This window comes from Drosophila pseudoobscura, chromosome X, assembly GCF_009870125.1.
Source record: "Drosophila pseudoobscura strain MV-25-SWS-2005 chromosome X, UCI_Dpse_MV25, whole genome shotgun sequence".
Lineage (NCBI taxonomy): Eukaryota > Metazoa > Arthropoda > Insecta > Diptera > Drosophilidae > Drosophila > Drosophila pseudoobscura.
In genome coordinates, this window is record NC_046683.1 from 67468728 (window position 1) to 67488495 (window position 19768).

The window sequence follows — 19768 nt, forward strand, 5'->3', positions numbered from 1 at the left end:
GTCGCATAGTGCAATTTATTCGTCATGCCGTCAATATAGATGGGGAACCGGGGAAAGCAAAGTACATTAATCGCATGGGGAATATTTTGTCGCCAAAACTTTTCCATGCTTTCGTGGAGTGTTTTCTTTCATAGCTTGTTTACAATTGTGTTCTTCTTTTGACCACCAGACGGTAGACTTTTTTGTATTCCCCCTAGTACTATACAATACGAGCTTGTTGTTGGGCTTTGGGACTGTTGGGACTGATAACGCGGCGAGTGAGTTTGTTCCCATTTAGCTTTTAGCACTTTCAGTGCCCAAAATCACCTTATCACCTTAACAAAGGAAAAGAAAAGAAACAAAACCAAGAAGAAAACGTCTGAAAAAAATATAAATAAAGCAATCGCCAGACTTTGACTTCTTAAAAGGCGACGTTTGAGGTAAATCGCGTGAATTTGCCACAATTTAAGGCCAATCGTATGTTGTATGATTTTTTGAAATTGATTGCGGGGGGGGCTTACCCTAACAATATAAAAGATTATATCCCAAAGACCAGAGAACCACCCACCAGAGTTTAGCAGGTCCAGGTTCAGTCCAGTTTCCAGTTGCCGGGGACTGATAAGATTTGTTAAGCTTTTCGGGCTATGCTGATAATGTAAAATACCAATGCTATAATCTAGATTGGTAATGGCATTGGGGCAAACGTGTGTGTCACGGTGGTACCTCAATATAGAGAACAAAATCCAACAATTTGTTTGATTTTTGGCAAGCAATTTATATTGCCTACTTTTGGGACTACCTCGAGAGGTACATATGTATGTATGTATGGAGATAGGGTGGAGTAGCCATAAGTAGTACCAACAAAATGCTGGTGAATGGTAGAATTCCCTGCTAGGTTTACTAATTGAATTAAGAGTACATTCTCGTACATTTAACGCCTACAACTAACCATATAGCTAACTAATTCCCACTTAAGTCATCGGATCTGCCTGTGGCCTGCGGTAATTGGGTTTAATTGGGACAAGACAAGCAATTAAAGCGGAAGCAAACGATGTGAACTGAACTAAACAGCTCGATTGGGTTCGCTTTTTTTTTTTTTGGGGAGTGCACTCGGCGAACTCTCGTCACTGTATTGCTTAAGTAGTTTACACATAAATTAAAATATTATGGCTGGACTCATTAAATACGATAGCTGCTCCGACGACCTCCGACCTCACTGGCCGCGACCCCAGACGAGCAGAAGCAGAAACAGGAGCATCGAGATAATGTTACCTCCCAGATGGCCACAGCCATTGCAGACCTTTCGAATGGTTTCCGTGTAGAGGCCACGACGTGAGAGGAGATTACGAATACTGCGCAGCTCCTGGAAGTATATTGGATTATATGATTAGTTGGATCCAAACATGGGGGAAACATTCCACTTCCACTTACATCTGCACTGAGTCCCAGGCGATTCCGTGACAACACCACCGTGTAAATGGAGCTCTTCACATCGTTGCCGCAGAAGGTCAGCACCAGGTGATCGTTGACCGCCTTGACCACCTGGACGGTGCCCGTGAACTGCGTGTAGGAGTTTAGGGTCACCAGACTGCCCCGCTGATCCCCAATGTTGGACCACTGCCCGGGTGTTCGAGTCGTATAGTTGAACGTATACTCTAAATTATTGTCGCGTTCGCTCCAGACCAAACGCAGATAGTTCTGCTTTACCCGCCCCTGATTCGGATAATTATCCTCTCCCATATACGAGGGTGTTGTCGGGTCACGTCCGTAGTTGTTTTGATTCCGGTTGTAGTCCGGGGAACCATAGCCGTCACCGCCGTAGCCGCGATTGCTGAGGCTGTTGACCATCTGAGAGGGAGAGAGAGATTTGGAGACCCATCACTAGGGGCAGACACACTTACCTGATCGGTCACGTCAGCCAGGTGTATGATGACGCACGAATCGTACTCATAGACGCCGGGAAAGTCTTGGCTGTGGACGATGATCTCGCTGCCGTACCAGAGGCCCATTATCTATATAGAGGCAGATTCTGGTCATTAGTTTTCGAGTGCACACACAAACACACACCCACAGAGCGAGAGCGGGAGAGAAGGAGGGCAATGTAGTACTGATGGAGGTCATTTGTGCGATTTGCATGCGACTTTCTGTGCGTTCAATTAAATGCCACCACAATGGGACAACAATGCTCCCTCCATGCTGGTCAAGAATTGACATTGGGCCCACATTCGGCGCAAAGGGTTAATTAGAACAAATCAGCCATAATTTCATTAGCCAGCCATGCATTCCTTACATACATTAGTGATCATTTTCGATTGGGAATTTTCCTCTCTCTAATGTTGAGTGTGGGGCCCCTCACCTGTTCCAGATCCACCGAATTCTGTGGATTGATGTTCATGCAACGCATTGCCGAATTGATTCTCTCCGTTGTGGTGGATCCACCAGACACGGTGCCATATTGGTCCAGGGCATTGCCATTACACCAGCAGATGCTGAATATCAGCCAGTAGGCCAGGGATCTGATGAACATTCTTGTGGATTCTCTTGCAGCTGCAATGATGATAGCTCCACTAGATTGTTGATCTGCTCTTTATGAAGTCTCACTATCGACTAACCAAACGGAACTGAGCTTAACGAAGCACTCAGATCGGACTCGGACACAGAGAGAGTCTCTCGCGAGAGTATTTTACCCATATAAATGGAACCGATGCCCGCTTAAAGTGAGTGCACTCTTTCGCATGCTGAGAGAAGTATAGAGAAAAAAGAGAGATAGAGAATACAGAGGGAATAATACAGTGTCTGCGCATGCTCTCCGTACGTACCCCAGTCACGGCAAACTGTGATATTAATTAAGTTAATTGTAGCGCTTTTCAGGCCCTGATCATCCAATCGCGCGCGCAACGCCCGCACAATGCGACTGAAGCGAGGCGCGTAAATGGAGCTCGCACTCTTCGCCTGCCCATCCCATCCCAAGCCCCGCCACCCACAACCTTCCGCTACCCCTTTTGACCCACGAGTCTTGGTGTCAATTGAGTGTGTGTCCGCTCCGAGTTGACCGTCAATTAAACGAGTGGCTGTGCTGCCTGCACCAAAAAGCCAGCCAAGAGGCAGCACACCAAACAAATATAATAGCCAAACCGATCTAGAGCGAAGCTTGAGTAAATCGGATTGAATCGGAGTGATGCTCGAATGGAACTTCGTGAATTAGAATGGGGATGAGTCAAGAAAACATCGCCGGACTTGTGAATTAAATCTTTGCCTATGGCAGCTTAATGATGATGTTCGCTTAAGCAGTCTCTGTTGCTGTGGTTCCGTTTATTAGCATTGATTATGCTATTAATGTACGCTGCGTGCACGACATTTAATTTGTGTGGAGACGTAAACTTACAATTTTTAAAAGAAATATTCAAAAAAATTAATTACAAAATTCGTATTATATATTTAATAGTCATGTAAGCGAAAGGTGGTTCTCCTCTAAAATCGCAACAAGCTCTCATTGATCTTCTCGTAGATCCAATCGATATAATGGTTCACACGGACATAGACACCTGGTCTATTTATGTAGCCGCAGTGCTGGCCCCACGATATGAGGCCATACAAGGTTTCACCATCTGAGAATAGTTTAATTTGTCATCAGGATCTTTGGATTGGCTTAGAGAAGGATATTTTACCATCATCAGAACAGACGAGCGGACCGCCAGAGTCGCCCTCGCAGGCATCTACACTCTCGTCCATAGAACCAGCACAGAACATACCTGCAAAAAGGCAAAAGATTGGAATGCGTTTCTAAAAGACTTAGTTTTAGTTAAAAGTACCTTCGGACATGGCTGAGCCATAGACTTTCGATTGCTTGCAGGTTTCATCAGGCAAAATGGGCAGCTCCGCAGATCTCAGTACTTGAGAAGGAGCTGAAAAAGAGGAACAAATGAATCGGATGCGGGTGCAGGAAAACTCTGATTTATAACCCGACTTACTGGAAACTCCAGATTTGATAGAGCCCCAGCCGGAAATTGTGCAATTTCGATTGCCTTGGAAAACCACATTCTTGTCCGGCAGACAGATGGGCTGGACATAGTCGCTGAACTTCAGGGGACGCTTCAGCACCACCACAGCGATGTCGTTGTTCATGTGAGTGCCGTCGCGGAACTTCTCGTGCGTGTACCACTTCTCAATGAAAGTGTCCACCTCGGAGGACTCGGCAATGTTGGCATAGTGATCTCCCACCCGCACAAAGTACGCATCCTTTGCGTTGCCATAGAGACAGTGGGCGGCTGTGAGTAGATGGCGCTTGGAGATCACCACGGCCCCGCACCAGTGACTGGAGATACCGCCACGTCCTCGTGTTCGAATGGTGGCCTGCCACGGATGACGACCCCGACGCGCTGTCTTTCCCTTCACCACACGCTCCCCGCTATGAGCATACTCATCCGACAAATCGTCCTTGAAGATTCCACAGCGGCGAGGAGAGCGCATGGCACGGCTGGACCGCTCCCACAGGCCAATGTCGGAGTAGGACAGGGCTGCACTTTTCCCTGATTCACCCTGCTTCAGCGCTTTGAGGCGGCTTGCTGATCGAGGAGGTGGTCCTGCCGAGCAATGCAGGGCCACATCCTCGGTGTGATTGCAGTTGTGGTCGCCCCAGTTCCAGTGGCTGCATTTGTCGATGCTGCTCTCATTGCCAAAGCACATCACCTGATCCAGCCAAATGGGTCCGTTTCCATGGCCAAAGATGTTATTCTCCAGTTTCTGTGGGTTTTCAAGGGAAAAGATCTTGCATTCACTAGAATTCTCTACTTAACTTCCTTACCGCTGGTCCATAGTAGCCCAAGGAATTGCATGCCACCTGGGCAGACTTTAAGTTGAAGTCATCATCGCACACGCTACCCCACACGCCATGGTATTTGACTTCCAGTCGGCCTTCATTGGAGCTGCGACCTCCCTCCAAACGAAACTCAACAGGAGCCTGTGTGGGAATGATCATCATTAGATTGCATTGGGGATACTTCTCCACCTGTGTTTAACCCACCTGACAAACGGTCGGGCTTTCGTCCGACTTATCTGCACAGTCCGCAGTATGGTCGCAAACGAAGGCTGGCGGTATGCACTCCTTGGAGGTCTGACAGAGCCAGTAGTTGTTCGGACACTTCATCATGGGGACCTTGCAGGCAACGCCGGCCACCTCATCGACTCCACAATTGTGGACGCCCCAGCCCTTGAAGTGGCAATCCTTCAGCATCGTTTCGTTGCCCTGGCACTCGACCTCGTCCATGGCGTAGTTGAAGTTCTGATCGGCAGGAGCATAAAAGGAGCTACCGCGAACCTCTTGGGCACCCAACTTGTAGCCCAGCTCCCGGCACACCACATCGGCGTCCCTTAGTCCGAACTTGTCATCGCACACATAGCCCCACTGGCCATTGACTGAAAAATGGTAATGGTTAAGTATAGACTTCATTCTCTTGGTTTATCTACTCACTTTTGACTGATATCCGACCCATGTGCGGCATCTCTCCGCCGGTCAGACGCACCTCGTAGCCCAAGTGATTGCAGTTGCTCTCGTCTAGGCGATTTCCACAGTGGTTAAAGCCATCACAGACGGAGTCCTGCGGCACGCAGATTCCGTTCTGGCAATCGAATTCGCAGGTTTCATTGAAGAAGCTTCGCACATCTATTCTGGATGTGACAGACTCGGCATTCGGATTGGTCATCAGCTTCCAGTCGGTCTCCTTCTCCGGCTGCTGATGTTCGGGAAGTTCCCATTCGGGTAAGGTTTCCTTTTTAGGGAACGGATTGGGCATCTCCGGATGACGACGATGGAAATCGGGGCTGTGCTCGTGGTGTCTGTGTGGATTGTGGTGATGAGAGTTAGGGGGAGGATGGTTGTGTTTTTGGAGGGAGAGCGGATCGAGGAGATTTGGATGGCGTCTGTGGAAGTCACGACTGTGACCGGACGCGTGCCAATTGATTGTGGTTGTTTCGATTTCCGCTCTGCGGGTGCTCCGATGGAAGTCAGTCGGGGATTGGTACGTGGTGGGATCTATGGTCTGCTCGGTTCGGGCCGTTTCCCCGGCATCTGGAAAAACAGAGTAGTCGTCAGTTAGGTCCAAGCTCTCCTGTTCCCCGGCTTTAATCAGTTCGGCGTCATCGTCTGGATTGGGTGTTGTGGTAGCTATTCTTTCAGGTATTGAAGTTATTGTTGTAGTGCTCGTAGTCGTTGTAGGGCTAGTGCTCGTTAAAGGTTTGCTAATCACAGAGACTATCGCCGATTCTGCCTGCTTGGCCTGTCTCTCCTGGGCATTGCCACTGTGATTGAAGTAAGGACGTAGCATAAGCTTCAGAGCCTCACTGATGGCCAGTTGGGAGACTGGATCAGCCGGTGTGGAGGCTTGCGAGGAAAGACTCTTGGGAGGACTATAAAACTGATGATTAAAGGGAGGCGGCGCCAGCCCACTTCTCTCGCTTGTAGTCGCCTCTGTTGGTAAATCTATCTCCTCATATTCAAAATTGTCTTCAGCAACGAGCAGATCGTCGGAGTCGTCAGTTCGAGCTGTCGTCGTACTGGTTATCACTGACCCCTTGGCCCAGGAGGCATTACGCGAATGGGATATGCCCGCATACGAGGGACTGTAGTGCGGATGACTGGCACTCTGTGGCACCGACGCATTGCCTATGTGCGGATAAATGGGATACGTGTGCAGCTTCGAGGGCGTCTTTGTTGTGGGTAACTGCGTGGGTATAGGGGGACTGGGGTTGGGCGGCAGTAGTCCCCCATAAAGATTCGATTCATCGGAAGGAGCTCCCCGATAGCTGGGCCTCTCATTGGGGCTGGGTAAATGGGGCTGCAGAGAGGCAATTGGATTGAAACGGGTTCCTATCTGATGTGATTCACTAGGCAGCTGATCAGAATCGTGATTAGGTGGAAGCAATCCCTGACTGGGTAGTCTCGGATAGGTCTGAGGATCTTGTGGTTTCTGTTGATTGGGAAAAGATTCGGGACTGTAACCCAAATCGATTGGTTGCTGTCCTGCTAAGGGGGTTCCGGATGGGTGTTCCCTTTCAAAAGGTCGCTGTTCTGCTAAATGAGCTCTGAAATGGGATTCCCTTCCACTAGGCTGATACTGATTGTAAGTCGGTGGATTGTCAGGCTTATAATCAAGTTCTAGGGTTTGTTGTCCACCAAGAGGAGCAAGTGGAGGCATTGATGGTGTTTGTTTTGGGGGAATGGGCTGCCATCTGTTGGTCGGTGAGCCGTGTTCGACACTGGGGCTGAAGTTGTACCCCGTTGTATCAATAGATCCTGGAGCCTGTCCTCGCGGGTTTGCTTCCTTCTCAACACGTTCGGCGTAGAACACCTGACCAGGAGTGGTGGGTGCCAGAGGAGCGCTAGGCACCATGGGTGCCAGAGGAGTCTTAGATGTAGGATAATTACGGTTGAGCTGAAGGGATCCCTCCACATAGAGCACACTCTGGGTGGGGGATCGATGGTCGTAGGAGCTGCCCTGACCGGACCAACCCTGCGAAGGATTGGCATGATACTGTGGACTGTGCTGGAAGCCGATGCCAGGAGGGCGCTGCATATTCATATCCCTCCAGCGATCGCCGTCGCCAACCACTGTGGTCGTTGTCCTGGCCACATACCGGTTTCCCCACTGATCCTGGCCGGCTGTCTCGTAGGATTTTGACTGGCGATTGTCTGCAAGTAGAAGGAGAGGATTTAACACTAGTCGGACACGACCCAAGGGTTAGTAACCATTAAGCTGATCCCTCCACCCATAAGAGGCTTCCCCTTCCCCCCCCACGATATAATCGCAGCGATCGTGGCTTGGCATCTCTGCGTCCGGCCCACACAATCGACGGGAAATACTAAAAATCTGTCCACTCGGGCAGTCGTAGATTTCGGCCAGGCCCGGCTGGCATCTGATGAACTTGCTGGAAATCCTCGGATGTGGCAGGGATCCACTGACTCCCACGGGACAGACGGTTTTTACTCCCTCGGCTTTCATTTGCTGCGTCCACTCGTAGATGATCAGTAGCTCGCTGTTCGTGTAGAGGCGATCCTCACGCATCACTTGCTCCTTGGGCTGGCACAGACCACGGCGTACACTGAAATATTGGTCTGCCGGACAGCTCGTCAGGATCATTCCGTTTGGCCCGCAGCTCAGGAACTTCGCGCAGTCGAAAGGATAGACAAAGTTCCCACTGGCCCCCGTGGGACATCTCACAACTGGAAGGACATAGTGTCAAGCTCGTCAACGCACAATTTAGAACTCGCTTAAGTCCTACTCACAGGCATCCTCCTCCACGGACCTCTGCTGGTTATACGGTATGCGATCCCCGCTGGCCACTTGCTGATGGGGCACGCAAAAGCCGCGAGAAATGCTGAAGACATCGGTGGTCGAACATCTCCGTGTCAGAGTGTGACCCTCCATGCAATGAAGATAGCCCATGGCATCGAAGGGATTTGGGAACAGGCCGGTCACTCTGGGCGGACACATCAAAGCAGCAGGCGCTGGCTGGTAGCCTCCTTCTTGTGGGAAGCCCCTGCCCTGCGATTGCTGGTATCCTCCGTCAAAGGCCGGTCCAGTTGGTTGTGCTTGTGGCGGATATCCTGCAGCCTGTGGAATGATGCTCCCCAGCGATGGCTGATTTCCTCCGCCAAATACAGGTACATATCGTTGTGGCTGGTACCTTCCGTCAAGTGGAAGTCCTGAATGTTGTGGCTGATATCCTCCGTCATGTGGGAAGCCCCTTCCCGGCAAGGGCTGTTCTGATTCGGCCTCTTCGCTCAATTCATGCTGTGTCTCGCCCAGATACTCGACGCGATCGTAGGACGCCGTTACCTTGTCCCTGGCCACGCAGATCTGCTGTGAGATGCTGAAGACCTCACCCTGCTTGCAGCTCTCGATGGCGGTCTGCTGATCCCAGCAGATTACATACTTGGTGCAGTCAAAGGGATGCAAATAATAGCCCTGGCTTCGGGGAGGACACGTGATCATTGTGAGGTCCTGCATGAAGTCCGCTGAGAGGGAGATGCTGCATCTCGAATCAATAGTAAAGGATCAATGTTTCAGGAAGCTTACTCAAAAACTGGCCACTGAGATATACGTAATCCAGGAAGTCATGGGCAGAGAGGAGATGACGCGCCGCGCACACGCGTTGGGAGAGACTGAAGACGAAACCCGATGGACAACCCTCTACCTGGAGAAGCCCATTTTGGCACTTTACAAAGTGACCCGCATGGAAGGGATATGGATAGTTGCCTTGGAGATTTCGTGGACACGATCTGAGTGGAGATTGCAGTGTCTGACTGTCTTGATAGCTGTACGTAGTCTGAACCTGCAGTTCCTCCAAGAACTTGACGCGATCTTCACTGTTCAGCTGACTGCGCGGCCGGCAAGCCTTCTGCGACAGACTGAAGGCCATCTGTTGCTCACAGGCGAGAATGGTCATCTTGCTAGCAGAGCATCGGACATATTTGCCAGCATCGTAGGGATAGAGGTGGAGTCCGTCGGTGCCACCAGGACAAGCGGATAGGATCATAGCTGGGAGAGTCAAAGGGTAAATGAAAATGCTTGACCCCGATGATAGGACTTACAATACTCGTAGCTGATCTCCGAGGTAATGTATGTCACATAGTCGGAGTAAACCAATTGGGACTTGAGCTGGCAATACCCCCTGGATATGCTGAACACATAGCCAGGCTGGCAGCTCTGAACGGCCACTTTTCCGGCCTTGCAATTGAGAAACTTGGTCTGATCGAAGGGATGGACAAAGAGACCATCCACTCCCGCAGGGCACAGGAGATCGCTTGGATTCGTCTCCACTGCAGTGAAAGGGTCGGCTAAGAAGGGGCTGATACTGATTAGCGTTCATTCAAAAGTAGCGAGCAAAGAATGGATTGCAGAATGGTAAAACATGCCCAAATGGAAAAGCAAAAAAGTGAAAGAAGAATGATTCGACTTACAAGAAGGCTGTGTGGGTTCGTAAATATGCTCTGGACCACTCAAGTGGGCTGTCGTTTTACTTGTTTTAGTATGCGCTGATGGATTGAGGACCGTCGAAGCACTCCTGCCACTGCAGTCCACTTTAAAGGCAAAATCACAGGTGCTGCTGGCAGTGCTCCATGCTGTTCCTGGCCCACAGCTTTCAACGAAGGTCTGACCATTGGCGCAATTCAGGAACTTGGTGCAGTCGAAGGGATGGACTTGAAGTCCAAAAGCACCCGGTGGACATGAAGCATAGCCGTTTACATTCAGGTTTTTTCCATATGACTGTCGTCCTGCGCCGTCTTCACTTGGTTCGTGCTGCGCCTCCCATAGATACTCCACGCTGTCGTAGTTTGCTGCCAGTTGATCCTTGGAAACACATCTCTGCAGGGAGATGCTGAACACCAGGCCCTGCTGGCAGCTTTCGATGGCAGTCTGCTGATCGAGGCACTTCAGATACTTGGTACAGTCGAAGGGATGCAGATAATATCCCCTGCTCTGCGGAGGACATGCAACAGCTGTGAAATCATGCATAAATTCAGCTGCGAAAGGAGAATGTCACTTCGGATCAATGCTGAATGTGTATGGGGTTAGCTTACTGGAGAACTCAACGCTGAGGTAGGAATAATCCAGGTATTCATGCGCAGAGAGGAGATGACGAGCAGCACACGCGCGTTTGGAGAGACTGAAAACGAAGCCAGATGGACAACATTCTACCTGGAGAAGCCCATTTTGGCACTTTACAAAGTGACCCGCATGGAAGGGATATGGATAGTTGCCTTGAAGGTTGAGGGGACAAGATCTGAGCGAGGACAGAACTGTTGGCCCATGACTGTCTAGATAACTGACAGTAGTGGTCGTCTGAACTTCTATTTCCTCCCAGAACCTGACCCGATCTCCACTGCGAACTTGACGACGCGGCCGACAATCTCTTTGCGACAGACTGAAAGCATTCTGCGGCCCACACTCGAGGATGGACATTTGGCCACTAGCGAAGCATCGGACATATTTCCCAGCATCATAAGGATAGAGATGGAGGCCTTCTAGTCCGTTAGGACATGCAGTTAGTATCAGAGCTGAGAGAGTGAACTGATTTAAGGAAAATGGAAGGAAAATTCACCAAATCGGGGGACTTACAAAACTCGTAGCTGATCTCAGAGATAGTATAAGTGACGTAGTCATTGAGGATCAACTGAGATTTCAAATGACAATACCCCTTCGATATGCTAAACACATTTCCGGACTGACAGCCCTGAACGGCCACCTTTCCGTCCTTACAATTGAGGAACTTGGTCTGATCGAAGGGATGAACAAAAAGACCATTCGCTCCGGTAGGACACAGTATATCGCTGACATGAAGCTCGGAAGAATTGAAAGTAGAAGCTAAGATAAGGCATTGGAGGAAAGATTATATACATATATCAAAAAACATGGAAAGCAATATAGATCAAAAGCAGGCAAAAGCAAAGGCATGAACCGCATGAATCGAGATGAGAAACACAAACCCAAATAGAAAACGAGATGAACCAAAGCAAGGCAAAGCAGGATAAAGATCAGGAATATAATTCGACTTACAGGACGACTGGGAGGAAGAGGAGGCTGAAAAAACACATACCAATCTGTGGGCATCGAAGTTCTGCCCAGGGGGACATTGCTCAACCCTCGCTTGGACACCGATGCCGCATACCAGATACTTGTACGGATCCCGATGATGCTGATGGAGCCCACGCAGACCGGGAGGACAGCGTGGGACTTCCGAGGAGACTTGAGAGAAGCCTTACCCAGGTGTTAGTTAGTGGTAATCGGTGAGCATTAATCATACATACCTTGTCCGGCCGCTTCTGCCCCACAGTCGACGGTGCTCTTGTGAACACAAACTAGGGCGGATGGACTGAATGCCGTGCCAGGTCCGCAGTCCTGCACAAAGGCTTTTCCATTGGCGCAATTGAGAAACTTTGTACAATCCGTCGGATGTGGCTGCAATCCAATCACTCCAGGCGTACACCTGGGCTCTGTATCCACTTCCCTCAGACGCGCTGATCGATTCGGCTCAGCTGCTTGTGCTCCTCCTGCAGGCGTGGCACATGCCACATTGCTGGGATGATCGCACACCAGCGTTCTGGCATTGAAAAGGGTTCCGGGTGCACATGTCTGGATGGTGGGACTGCCGTTGTGGCAGTTCACGTAGCGATGACAGTCATAGGGATAGGACACCACTCCCGAGAACTGAGGAGGACAGGCTCCACCTCCAACTCCTCCCTCCGATGGTCGCTCGTAGATGGGCTGCTCTTGAATGTTCCCGCTGCTCCCGTACGCTGAATGCCCTGCCGATAACCCGGCTTGTTCTGCCTGATTGCTGCCGCTCGTCCGGTAGCCACCAGAATGATAAGCATTTGCCTCATGCCCCTGTCGAATGCATAATTGCGAAATAAGTATTATTAAAAACATCAATTGAATTCGATCTTTGGGGTACAGCTTGTAATTAGGATCAATTTAAGTGCGCAAATACTTCCTGTATACAATTGGCAAACTAATTCGTAATCGGAATCCCAGGAAAAGGAGGGTTCTTCTGTTCTGAATAATAATCCACGAAGTATTCATGCAATACTAACATTGACCACCAGGAGCAACAACCAAAGGCCCAAAAGCCACTTGGCCATGTTTCCTTGGACGATAATTATGTTTTTTTGAATGTTTATATATGTATATTCTTTTAATCTACAGATACTGATAGCAGCTGTTCAAAGATTTTGCCCGAGACGCGATCGAATTTCTGTTTTAACTTGTAGTCCCGCTCAAGTCTCAGCCTCGACTGACTCAGCGCTCGCATTTCAATTCTATTGGAAAGAGGGAATCTCTATCTCTGCTCCCTGCTCGCTGATAGATGCTGATGAAGCTCTCGTCGCCAGAGCCAATTGAGTCTGGAATTATCTGTTTTAGTAAACTCAAGACCTTTTTTTTTACTGTCTTATCGCTGCATTTTGTTTGTATTATTTTTTTGATGGTTTTTCCCTCACATATTTCTGTTCTGTTCTGAAACTACTGATAATGAATTAGATGATGGATGGATCACATCCACGATGTGATGATGATGATGATCTACAATGGCGCATAGACGCGTGTACTCTTGATGCATTTTATGGCTGCTCTGCTTATATTTACACAACGTTCAACGCATTTAACAAACAACTTAAGTCTCACCTAATTTAGACTAGATAGATGACTATGGCTATGGTTCTATGGGGATTGGATCACTTGGTTGTCGGCTTATCTGCAGGCGGCGGAGCGAGCTTCACTTTTTGCTGTATCTTTAGCCAGATCTGGTCGTACGGTTGGCTCAGTTCCGTTTGGGTTTTGGGTATTCCCACTGCCCGTCGCACTTCAGGGGAGAGAAGCAACATATTTTGGGCCAGACCAAAGGTGCTGGAGGCCACCCAGTACACACAGAGAGCCGAGGGCACTGTGCAGGCCACTGGTACCATAACGACGCTCAGTCCGCGAAACACATGATTGGCAATGTTCTGCAGACGTGTGGGCCGCCGTGTTCTCGTCATGGCTTGGAGCTCTATGATGCCCAGATTGAGGAGGCCTAGGGTCACAGGCAGTATATAGGAACTGTCCACCACAGTGAGGTTTGGTATCCAGCCAAATCCGCCAATTGTCATTTCTGTGGCGGTAATCTGGGCTTGTAATGTGGTCGGATCCGGCAGCATGTAAACCAAATTGCGAAGGGCGACGGACTGGAAAATCCACAGAGGAATCTGACCCCACAGCACGATGATTGTCTTCATTGGATGGCAGTTGTCGCGCACTATCAGGTTTTGCCATTGCTTCTTGATCTGAAAGGAAGGGGAATTAGCAATTGCTTAATGAAATTGTCTCTCTTATGCAAACCGAACGCCTGTAGACGATTGACGTTTCCTTGTCACTCCACTTGAACTTCTGCCTAGCCATCGCCGCCTCACGCTTTAGCTCCTCCACTAGAGCTGGCATTTCCAAGGCTATCCGCTCTATGCGCGCAGTAATTTTATGCTGGTAAATCGTCAGCGGCAACGTGATGACACCTCGAAACAGGAACGTGGACAGCACAATGGAGGACCACCAGGGCAGGTTACTGTAGTCGTGGATCTGGATAAGTGCATCCTGCATATAGGCAACTGGAGTGCTATTTGATAGAGTCTGCCAAAATCCCACTAGATCGCCAGAATTGGCGAGTTGCACACTTGCCGCCGCCGCTTCTGTTGATGCCAGGCGACGATCGGGCGTGCCGTTTGGTGTGCTTGCCCGTAAGTAGCCATTGGTGTAGGTGGCCGCAATGTTAGGCCGTCGGCAGGCACGCAGCAGCAGCAACGTTGTCATTTAAAAATTAAAAACAAATCTTGCTCAACCGAAAGTTGTTTCACCTAACATTCCAGCTGATCAGATTAGTGTGACCATTAGCATTTTTTCCTTTTCTTTTCCATTCTTTCTTCAAACGTAAACAAACTTATTCCGTTTGTTTTGCTCAAGCTCATGTGTGTATATATGAGTAAGTAAGGACAAAGTACAAAGCAAAATGTAAAATTTTCAAAAATTTTAAAATTGTTTATCGATTTAACTTTTTCCACTTTACCGATTTCAAAAAAAAATTTTGCTACCTCTTATCGATAAAATATATTTTAAAAATACCGCAAATATACTGACGAAGAACAACCAAAAAAAGTTTGCGGAAAAGTGCAACTAATAACATAATTAATTGCAGTGCAATCAATTGCAATGCTTATAGGAGAACATAAACCACATAGAATGCGCTGCTGCGTATGACAACAGCCTTTTCAGATAGGTACGCGATCAGCAAACACCTCCAGCAGGCATTTTTATACTTTCGCTGTGCTCCAGAGTGGAGACTTCTTGTCTTCTTCCTCTTTCCCTCCTTGTTTCGTGAACACAGAAGCAAAAGCAACAACAAAAGGCGATATTTTGTGTGGCAAAACTGGGTGCGTCGTCATACGGAAAACGGACTTATCGATGAATACATTTTCTAAATTTTTAACAACTTTAAATTGCTTGTATTGTATTTTGTCTAAAACAAGGTTTACAAGTAAATGTTGCCCGCAACACCGGGACAGCCGGGTAAAAGAGGTCCTTACCCGATTCAAGTTCTGTTATCGATACTATCGATAGTGCACTCGATGGTTTGACACCTATTTGATTTGAAACGAAATTAATAACGAGCTTTCCTTGGTCTCTGGGGGAAATCCATAAACTTTAAAACAGAGACTGACTAGTTTCTACATTCCTAAGAGTCAGATGACAAACATTTTCTCTATATATTTCTATAATAACTTTTTCCGGTATACATATGGTCCACACACATCCATTGGATGTTGCCAACGGTAAACAAGTGGTTACGTAAAAACATTGTTGATGTAACATTGCAATTAATGAAAATTGTAAAAAATGCTCGTCACACCAAGAATCATTTCTTAGTAGATATTGGTTCATATGTATGTACCAACCATGTAGTTACCGTGTAGTTACCATGTACAATAATATTGACCTTTTTTGTTTAAACAAATTTTAGACACCATCCAATAAAAAAGAGTCCTTTAAATTATTCAGTATTGAAGAAAATTGATTCATCAGTTACGTTTTCGATGTTGAGGGTCCTAGCTAGCTAGTTATATTCATTGGAATATTGAACAGAGAACAATTAACCCATTGTTGACTAGTGGGTATTTAAATACACACACAAATATTATAAAACTTGAAGAATTTTAGCGCAGCTCAGATGAAAGATATTGTGGTTTTTTGATGTAAGTAACGAGGAATGATAGGAATGTTCGCCTGTTTAAATAGAGGGGGTTAAGTGGGTTATGTATACGATTGATTTTGCCAGCCCTGATTTTCTGCAGCCCTAGCTGCACTCTTGCAATTTTTCATTGTTTAAAACGCAATAAACATTAACAACAAGTAATGAATTTATGCCAAAGCCACCCACCATGGCAAACAATACCAACAGTGGCATTAACTCAGATTTTCGACTATCTGGAGCCCGAGGACAGACGGTCGGCAGCAAGTGTTTGCTACGCCTGGAGACAGTGCCTCTTTCAAAAACGGTAAGTTCATGCAGCTGTGTATGTGTGTGTGTGTGTGTATATGTGGCTGGCTGAAACATTTACATTTTGCACATAAATTATACATTATTTCCATATAGTATTTCATTGTATATGGTATCATATACATTTTATAGAAATGAGTTTATTCAATACAAAAACGCCCAAGAGTATGGGGGTAGGCAGTCAATGACCCTTGAGTTGTAGGTGACGTTTCAAAGACACCTCCCCTCCTTTTGGAAACGATGCAACGACTCTAGTTTTTTGTTTTTCTTAAATTAGTTTAATTTCCAATATTTTTTTTATTGAAAAAACTAGTAATCTTTGTCTTCCAACCGCACAGATACTTTAGAAACTTTCGCTTTCAAATCGATGTGGCGCGCGATGATCAGTTAACCTTCTTCCACCGCAGTATGGCCCATCTGGTCAGAAAGCTGGTGATTGTCTTTGACTTTCACAATGCATTTCAGATTCAGAAAATGCGACGACTTCTTTACAAGTACGTACTTCGAATACATATCGAACTATGACCAAAGTAATCTCTGTTCCATTCTTTAGAGTGGCTCGTTGTGAGAACATCCAAGCGCTGCGTTTCCAAACCCACAATGTAGGTCTTGCTGCCGTTGGAAACATGAACAGCGATCACTTTGTGGCCATAGAACAGTAAGTATTACGCCAGACAATGCAATAAGGCTGCTTATCAAGTATAGAACTTTTCCACCTCCGCAGATGCTTTGTGGAACCTTTAAAGTTGTTTCTTAATCGCAAAAGTAAGCCCTGTCATCTGCTGGATCTAGGTGCCATTGAAGCTCTTACCTACTACGGTCAGGACTTGCTTAGGTCCTGTGGCAAACCACAGGAGCTGGAGCAGCTGACACTGGCCAGCCTTAAATACGATCCTAGTCACTATCCAATACTCTCGTTGGACATAACGCTTCTGCAGAAGTGCGCTAACCTTCAGGTGCTGTCGTTGGACTACGATACGCTGACCGATGACCTGCTGCACACCATCCAGGTGCTGCCACTCCGAAAATTTATCATCGTAGTCCATGGACTGGACAGCGAGGAGCAGGCCAGTGTGTCGGAGTATGCCTGGGCCAACTTTGCCAGGCATTTCACAAACATTGATCTAGTGCTGACGTTGGTGTACGCCTACGAGGCCATTGAGCTGCTGCAGACTCGTGTCCTGCGTCGCCACATGCCAGTGACCCATGTGCGGCTACTCTTCTGTGAGTTCATGAATTCTGAGGCCCTGGACTGGATGTCGCTGAACAATAAGGACACGCTGCGGAGCATTTACTATATGGACTCAGCGTATAAGCATAACAATCGCTTGGACTACGCCCGTCACAACTTTCTGCGCCAGGACCCCTTCGTAATGATGGCCTGGCGTTGCATGCATCTGGAGGAAATTGTAGTCCATGGCTATCTGATGGATCCGCACAATTTGGTGGGCATTGCCCGTTTGCGAGGTCGCAAGCTGAAGCGTTTGGAGGTTTCCATGATTGACTGGTCCATGGCTCCGCTGAATGCCTATAAAGAGGTGAGTCCCCAATGATGCTCTGCTCCCATATATGGCATGATCTATGTGTGTTCTCTCTTAGGAAATCTGCTCCCTCCTGGGACAACAGTGGGCACCCATCAGAATAGATAAACTTCCTCCATCGCTGTCCTATGGACCCGTGGACTATGAAGTACGCGATCAGTTCGTATACGAGATGTTGCGCCAGGATCTCGGCTAGTAAGTGGGTGGATGCAGTGGAAACCTCAAGTAAAAATAACCAAAAATTAAAGCAAAGTCATAAAGTAAATTCAAGAAACAACCGACCGACATAACCCGTGATCATCTCGAGAGCGTAGAAACTATCTTAAACATTATGAAACTTCTAATTACGTAGATAAAACAAGAAACCTAGAGATGACAAAAGCGAAGACTAAACTGATTCCGCATATATGTAGATGCGATGCGTGTATCCTATGTTATGAAAAATGTGAAAACGTAAACTGAAAATTGATTCGATTGGCAAGCATTTTATAGAAGTTAAAAATTTAAGTTTAAAATTTGTATAATCATGTTTTGTTTGCCAGAAAGCGAGAGCTGGGAGCTAGAGAGAGAATGTTAGGAGCAAAGACTTGAGCACGCCACAAATCAATGTAATTTATGTAAAGCAGATGGGCAGAATGTGTTTGTTAAAAACTGCTAGAAAAACATCATTTTATAAGCAACAAGAACTGTGATTCAAAGAAAAAGCAAAAAAAAAAAATGCGAATTCGAATACGAACACGACAAAGAGCGAGCGAGCAAAAGCTAGCGCGAGCCAGTGTGAGCATCAGACGACACCACAACACAACAAACACCAAGCAATTGTTAAGCGAATTGATTGTCTAGTTAGCTAAGTTTAAAGATGTAAAGAAGGAAATACGAAAGTGTTGCAAACCGAACTGTTTGTAAAACCAACCCAAAAGTACGACCAATGTCAAATTGTTTGCTCAAAACGCAATTGGCACAAATTGTTAACCTCTGTAATAATGTGAATATGTAAATGTGAACACGGCGCTCAATTGTGATAAACTGGATGACAAAGAACACGACACGACAAAGGCAACCACAAATGTAACAACAACGAGAGTACGATCCTCGTTCGCTAAGCGCCGCCATTTGTCTAGTTTAAAGTGATATTATGACAGCAAAAAAAAGGACAGAAAATTGTAAACGAATGCAATATACACACACACACAGACAAACACACACACTCACAGAGAAACACTCACGTATATATAGTATATATAAATATTGTAATAGCCAAATATCTAAAGGCTAAACGATGCTGCCGTGTGTTGTTCATGCGAGGTCACGGCCGGAGGCAAAAGCAATAGCAATATGGCAATGGCAATGGCAATGGCAGTGGCAATAGAAATGGCAAATGTAAAACCCAAAACCAACTTTTAAGTATTTTGTAGCACAGGCATTAATTTATACAACTATATGTACTACTATATTTTACCTATGTTTGCACAAAACAGCAGCGTATTGTCCAAAGCTCAAGGCGATAGATGCTGCTGCAGCTGCTGCTGCTCCCAATGTTGCTCACCGAACAACAAGTACAACCACAACGACAACAACAATGGTACCTGAAGATCATGTTGAGCATTTAGAGAAAAACAACAAGAACAACAGACACAAGCACTTGCTCAAATTTAACAATCTAAACAAAACAAAATCTATTGAAACAGAAGACTGAACGACAAAATGTGCGTTGGCTATGTTTGTTGGAGCAACGCAACGCAACGCAGGGGAGAGACAGCACCACAGCAGCGAGTTCTTGGACATGCCGAAAAAAATCAAATGCGATCTCAAAGACAACTCTTACAAACTATCCAATCGACCATCTATATTGTATGTATGTATCTGTATCTGTAAACCTATGCATGTAATCGTTTTTGTTATGGATTGCAATAGCAAATATTAATTTGTAAATCGAGGTGTAAATCACAGGGAAGGGAAAACCAAGCAATCTATGCATGTATGTATGCTAAACAACAACTGTAGTTAATTTAAGTCTAGTACCAACACCGCAACAACCAAGCGACAACCAACACCAACAAAAACAACAACCAAATGTGATAAAAGTGTCATGCTGCTTCCGAAAAGAACTAACATCCAGAGTGCCATCCAGCACACAATTGAATGTAGTTAACCGAACCGAGCCGAAT

The 19768-nt window shown here is 46.9% G+C and overlaps 4 protein-coding genes across 8 annotated transcripts; 1 reads left to right on the forward strand and 3 right to left on the reverse strand.

The window, feature by feature from the left end:
* Positions 1–1065: 1065 nt before the first annotated feature.
* Positions 1066–2603, reverse strand: LOC4814044 (uncharacterized). The gene is made up of 4 exons (XM_001354130.4): positions 2336–2603; positions 1881–1991; positions 1411–1827; positions 1066–1342 (listed from the first exon to the last, which is right to left on the reverse strand). The coding sequence occupies exons 1-4, from the start codon at positions 2504–2506 to the stop codon at positions 1193–1195; spliced, it is 849 nt and encodes a 282-aa protein (XP_001354166.1). The 5' UTR covers positions 2507–2603; the 3' UTR covers positions 1066–1192.
* A 667-nt stretch (positions 2604–3270) lies between these two features.
* Positions 3271–12792, reverse strand: teq (Tequila). 5 transcript variants are annotated; one of them, XM_033384540.1, is made up of 18 exons: positions 12572–12792; positions 11786–12365; positions 11535–11735; positions 11097–11342; positions 10559–11035; positions 9938–10501; positions 9569–9814; positions 9054–9515; positions 8261–8992; positions 7724–8197; positions 7403–7666; positions 5450–6046; positions 5003–5394; positions 4784–4939; positions 3951–4722; positions 3792–3884; positions 3648–3731; positions 3451–3587 (listed from the first exon to the last, which is right to left on the reverse strand). In XM_033384540.1, the coding sequence occupies exons 1-18, from the start codon at positions 12617–12619 to the stop codon at positions 3451–3453; spliced, it is 6525 nt and encodes a 2174-aa protein (XP_033240431.1). In that variant the 5' UTR covers positions 12620–12792. The 5 variants fall into 5 exon arrangements, with proteins under 5 accessions (XP_015042526.2, XP_033240431.1, XP_015042524.2 ...); XM_015187040.2 differs by having other exon boundaries at positions 3271–3587; positions 5450–7666; positions 12572–12791; XM_015187038.2 differs by lacking the exons at positions 10559–11035; positions 11097–11342 and having other exon boundaries at positions 5450–7666; positions 9938–10457; positions 11575–11735; positions 12572–12790.
* Positions 12793–13160: 368 nt separating this feature from the next.
* On the reverse strand, positions 13161–14498 carry LOC4814008 (cytochrome c oxidase assembly protein COX18, mitochondrial). Its single transcript, XM_001354128.4, has 2 exons — positions 13854–14498; positions 13161–13798 (listed from the first exon to the last, which is right to left on the reverse strand). Exons 1-2 carry the CDS (start codon positions 14316–14318, stop codon positions 13211–13213), a joined length of 1053 nt encoding a protein of 350 aa, XP_001354164.2. The 5' UTR covers positions 14319–14498; the 3' UTR covers positions 13161–13210.
* A 1305-nt stretch (positions 14499–15803) lies between these two features.
* On the forward strand, positions 15804–19532 carry LOC4814039 (F-box only protein 39). Its single transcript, XM_001354127.4, has 5 exons — positions 15804–16057; positions 16398–16553; positions 16613–16717; positions 16784–17597; positions 17659–19532. The coding sequence occupies exons 1-5, from the start codon at positions 15915–15917 to the stop codon at positions 17794–17796; spliced, it is 1356 nt and encodes a 451-aa protein (XP_001354163.3). The 5' UTR covers positions 15804–15914; the 3' UTR covers positions 17797–19532.
* The last annotated feature ends 236 nt before the right edge of the window (positions 19533–19768 follow it).

Coding starts and splice junctions, on each gene's coding strand:
- LOC4814044 (XM_001354130.4), bottom strand. CDS start 2,506: ATGTTCATCAGATCCCTGGCCTACTGGCTGATATTCAGCATCTGCTGG. Junction 1,992..2,335: donor ATTCGGTGGATCTGGAACAG/GTGAGGGGCCCC, acceptor GCCTCTATATAG/ATAATGGGCCTCTGGTACGG. Junction 1,828..1,880: donor TGGCTGACGTGACCGATCAG/GTAAGTGTGTCT, acceptor TCTCCCTCTCAG/ATGGTCAACAGCCTCAGCAA.
- teq (XM_015187040.2), bottom strand. CDS start 12,619: ATGGCCAAGTGGCTTTTGGGCCTTTGGTTGTTGCTCCTGGTGGTCAAT. Junction 7,667..7,723: donor GTGGAGGGATCAGCTTAATG/GTTACTAACCCT, acceptor TTCTACTTGCAG/ACAATCGCCAGTCAAAATCC. Junction 3,732..3,791: donor TGGCTCAGCCATGTCCGAAG/GTACTTTTAACT, acceptor GCCTTTTTGCAG/GTATGTTCTGTGCTGGTTCT.
- LOC4814008 (XM_001354128.4), bottom strand. CDS start 14,318: ATGACAACGTTGCTGCTGCTGCGTGCCTGCCGACGGCCTAACATTGCG. Junction 13,799..13,853: donor CAATCGTCTACAGGCGTTCG/GTTTGCATAAGA, acceptor CCTTCCTTTCAG/ATCAAGAAGCAATGGCAAAA.
- LOC4814039 (XM_001354127.4), top strand. CDS start 15,915: ATGAATTTATGCCAAAGCCACCCACCATGGCAAACAATACCAACAGTG. Junction 16,058..16,397: donor CAGTGCCTCTTTCAAAAACG/GTAAGTTCATGC, acceptor CCAACCGCACAG/ATACTTTAGAAACTTTCGCT. Junction 16,554..16,612: donor ATGCGACGACTTCTTTACAA/GTACGTACTTCG, acceptor TCCATTCTTTAG/AGTGGCTCGTTGTGAGAACA.